General features: G+C 41.9%; 1 protein-coding gene across 1 annotated transcript; it reads right to left on the bottom strand.

The window, feature by feature from the left end:
- Positions 1 to 623: 623 nt before the first annotated feature.
- LOC135481391 (serine-aspartate repeat-containing protein F-like) lies at positions 624 to 3,350 on the bottom strand. Its single transcript, XM_064761388.1, has 4 exons — positions 3,215 to 3,350; positions 2,711 to 2,782; positions 1,055 to 2,662; positions 624 to 958 (listed from the first exon to the last, which is right to left on the bottom strand). Exons 1-4 carry the CDS (start codon positions 3,348 to 3,350, stop codon positions 624 to 626), a joined length of 2,151 nt encoding a protein of 716 aa, XP_064617458.1.
- Positions 3,351 to 3,948: the final 598 nt, after the last annotated feature.

Below are 3,948 nucleotides of genomic sequence, written 5' to 3'. Positions count from 1 at the left end.
GTGTTTGTTAACATTTTCAGTGAAATATAACCACATGAAATGGGGAACTCACATCGTTCGTTGTGGTTGTTTATGCTTCATTCCATAGTTACTACGTTCAATATCATGTATGAAACATCATGAACTTTTCAAGTTTTGATATTAACAACTTACAAACACTACAGAAAGATTCGTTAGGTAAGTTGTAGAAGAAGTATAGAGCAGTGTTGTCTATAGGTCGCGTTGTCCATGTCAGTACCTGATTCAGATTCCATGTCAGTACCTGATTCAGATTCCACGTCAGCACCTGATTCAGGTTCCATGTCAGCACCCGATTCATATTCCATGTCAGCACCTGATTCACATTCCATGTCAGCACCCGATTCACATTCCATGTCAGCACCCGATTCAGATTCCATGTCTGCACCTAATTCAGATTCCATGTTAGTACCTGATTCACATTCCATGTCAGTACCTGATTCAGATTCCATGTCAGTAGCTGATTCAGGTTCCATATCAGTACCTGATTCAGATTCCATGTCAGCACCCAATTCAGATTCCATGTCAGCACCTGATTCAGATTCCATGTCAGTACCTGATTCAGATTCCATGTCAGTACCTGATTCAGGTTCCATGTCAGCACCCTATACAGATTCCATGTCAGTACCTGATTCAGATTCCATGTCAGTACCTGATTCAGAGTCCATGTCAGTAGCTGATTCAGATTCCATGTCAGTACCTGATTCAGAGTCCATGTCAGTAGCTGATTCAGGTTCCATATCAGTACCTGATTCACATTCCATGTCAGCACCCGATTCAGATTCCATGTCTGCACCTGATTCAGATTCCATGTTAGTATCTGATTCAGATTCCATGTCAGTACCTGATTCAGAGTCCATGTCAGTAGCTGATTCAGGTTCCATATCAGTACCTGATTCAGATTCCATGTCAGCACCCGATTCAGATTCCATGTCAGCACCTGATTCAGATTACATGTTAGTAAATGATTCAGATTCCATGTCAGTACCTGATTCAGGTTCCATGTCAGCAACCGATACAGATTCCATATCAGTACCTGATGCAGATTCCATGTCAGTGCCTGATTCAGATTCCATGTCTGCACCTGATTCAGATTCCATGTTAGTACCTGATTCAGATTCCATGTCAGTACCTGATTCAGGTTCCATATCAGTACCTGATTCAGATTCCATGTCAGCACCCGATTCAGATTCCATGTCAGTACCTGATTCACATACCATATCAGTACCTGATTCAGATTCCATGCCAGCACCTGATTCATATTCCATGTCAGTATCTGATTCATATTCCATGTCAGTATCTGATTCAGATTCCATGTCAGTACCTGATTCAGATTCCATGTTAGTACCTGATTCAGATTCCATGTCAGCACCTGATTCAGATTTCATGTTAGTACCTGATTCAGATTCCATGTCAGTACCCGATTCAGATTCCATGTCAGTACCTGACTCAGATTCCATGTCAGTACCTGATTCAGATTTCATGTTAGTACCTGATTCAGATTCCATGTCAGTACCTGATTCAGATTCCATGTTAGTACCTGATTCAGGTTCCATGAGAGCACCCGATTCAGATTCCATGTCAGTACCTGATTCACATGCCATGTCAGTACCTGATTCAGGTTCCATGAGAGCACCCGATTCAGATTCCATATTAGTATCTAATTCAGATTCCATGTCAGTACCTGATTCAGATTCCATGTCTGCACCTGATTCAGATTCCATGTCTGTACCTGATTCAGATTCCATGTCTGCACCTGATTCAGGTTCCATGTCAGTACCTGATGCAAATTTCATGTCAGCACCTGATTCAGGTTCCATGCTAGCACCTGATTCAGATTCCATATCAGTACCTGATTCAGATTCCATATCAGTACCTAATTCAGGTTCCATGTCAGTACCCGATACAGATTCCATGTCAGTACCCGATACAGATTCCATGTCAGTACCTGATGCAGATTCCATGTCAGTGCCTGATTCAGATTCCATGTCTGCACCTGATTCAGATTCCATGTCTGTACCTGATTCAGATTCCATGTCTGCACCTGATTCAGGTTCCATGTCAGCACCCGATTCAGATTCCATGTCTGTATCTGATTCAGATTCCATGTTAGTACCTGATTCAGATTCCATGTCAGCACCTGATTCATATTCCATGTCAGTACCCGATTCAGATTCCATGTTAGTACCTGATTCAGATTCCATGTCTGTATCTGATTCAGATTCCATGTTAGTACCTGATTCAGATTCCATGTCTGCACCTAATTCAGGTTCCATGTCAGTACCCGATACAGATTCCATGTCAGTACCCGATACAGATTCCATGTCAGCACCTGATTCAGATTCCATGTCAGCACCTGATTCAGATTCCATGTCTGCACCTGATTCAGGTTCCATGTTAGTACCTGATTCAGATTCCATGTCTGTATCTGATTCAGATTCCATGTTAGTACCTGATTCAGATTCCATGTCAGCACCTGATTCAGATTCCATGTCAGCACCTGATTCAGATTCCATGTCAGCACCTGATTCAGATTCCATGTTAGTACCTGATTCAGATTCCATGTTAGTACCTGATTCAGATTCCATGTCTGTATCTGATTCAGATTCCATGTTAGTACCTGATTCAGATTCCATGTCAGCACCTGATTCAGATTCCATGTCAGCACCTGATTAAGATTCCATGTCAGCACCTGATTCAGATTCCATGTTAGTACCTGATTCAGATTCCATGTCAGCACCTGATTCAGATTCCATGTCAGCACCTGATTAAGATTCCATGTTAGTACCTGATTCAGATTCCATGTCAGTACCTGATTCAGATTCCATGTCAGCACCTGATTCAGATTCCATGTCAGCACCTGATTCAGATTCCATGTTAGTACCTGATTCAGATTCCATGTCTGTATCTGATTCAGATTCCATGTCAGCACCTGATTCAGATTCCATGTCAGCACCTGATTAAGATTCCATGTTAGTACCTGATTCAGATTCCATGTCAGCACCTGATTAAGATTCCATGTTAGTACCTGATTCAGATTCCATGTCAGCACCTGATTCAGATTCCATGTCAGCACCTGATTAAGATTCCATGTCAGCACCTGATTCAGATTCCATGTTAGTACCTGATTCAGATTCCATGTTAGTACCTGATTCAGATTCCATGTCAGCACCTGATTCAGATTCCATATCAGTACCTGATTCAGATTCCATGTCAGTACCTGATTCAGATTCCATGTCTGTATCTGATTCAGATTCCATATCAGTACCTGATTCAGGTTCCATGTCAGTACCCGATACAGATTCCATGTTAGTACCTGATTCAGATTCCATGTTAGTACCTGATTCAGATTCCATGTCAGTACCTGATTCAGATTCCATATCAGTACCTGATTCAGATTCCATGTCAGTACCTGATTCAGATTCCATGTCAGTACCCGATTCAGATTCCATGTCAGCACCTGATTCAGATTCCATGTCAGCACCTGATTCAGATTCCATGTTAGTACCTGATTCAGATTCCATGTTAGTACCTGATTCAGATTCCATGTCAGCACCTGATTCAGATTCCATGTCAGCACCTGATTAAGATTCCATGTTAGTACCTGATTCAGGTTCCATGTTAGTACCTGACTCAGATTCCATGTCAGATTCGCTCATGAAAACTCATTGTAGAACTTGCGCCATGTTCTGTAAAACTGTGTGACACAGTGGCTTTAGAATAACTCATATAGGCCTACTGATTGTATACGTGCTTGTCATTGGATTAAAGCATATAGCTGCACTGATAGATATTGCGTTGCATTAAGACTTTGTGGCACTTGGTCAGTGGAGAAGAAAATCACACGTCCTACTTTTGCTTTCTCTCCGAAATGATTGACGACATGCCCGTCATAGAAAGTGTACAAAGACGTTTCATACAGCGCTGAGG

The sequence above is a fragment of the Liolophura sinensis genome, chromosome 1, assembly GCF_032854445.1.
Source record: "Liolophura sinensis isolate JHLJ2023 chromosome 1, CUHK_Ljap_v2, whole genome shotgun sequence".
Classification (NCBI taxonomy): Eukaryota; Metazoa; Mollusca; class Polyplacophora; order Chitonida; family Chitonidae; genus Liolophura; species Liolophura sinensis.
The sequence above is the reverse complement of the archived record's forward strand: the minus strand, read 5'-3'. Positions and strand labels throughout refer to the sequence as shown.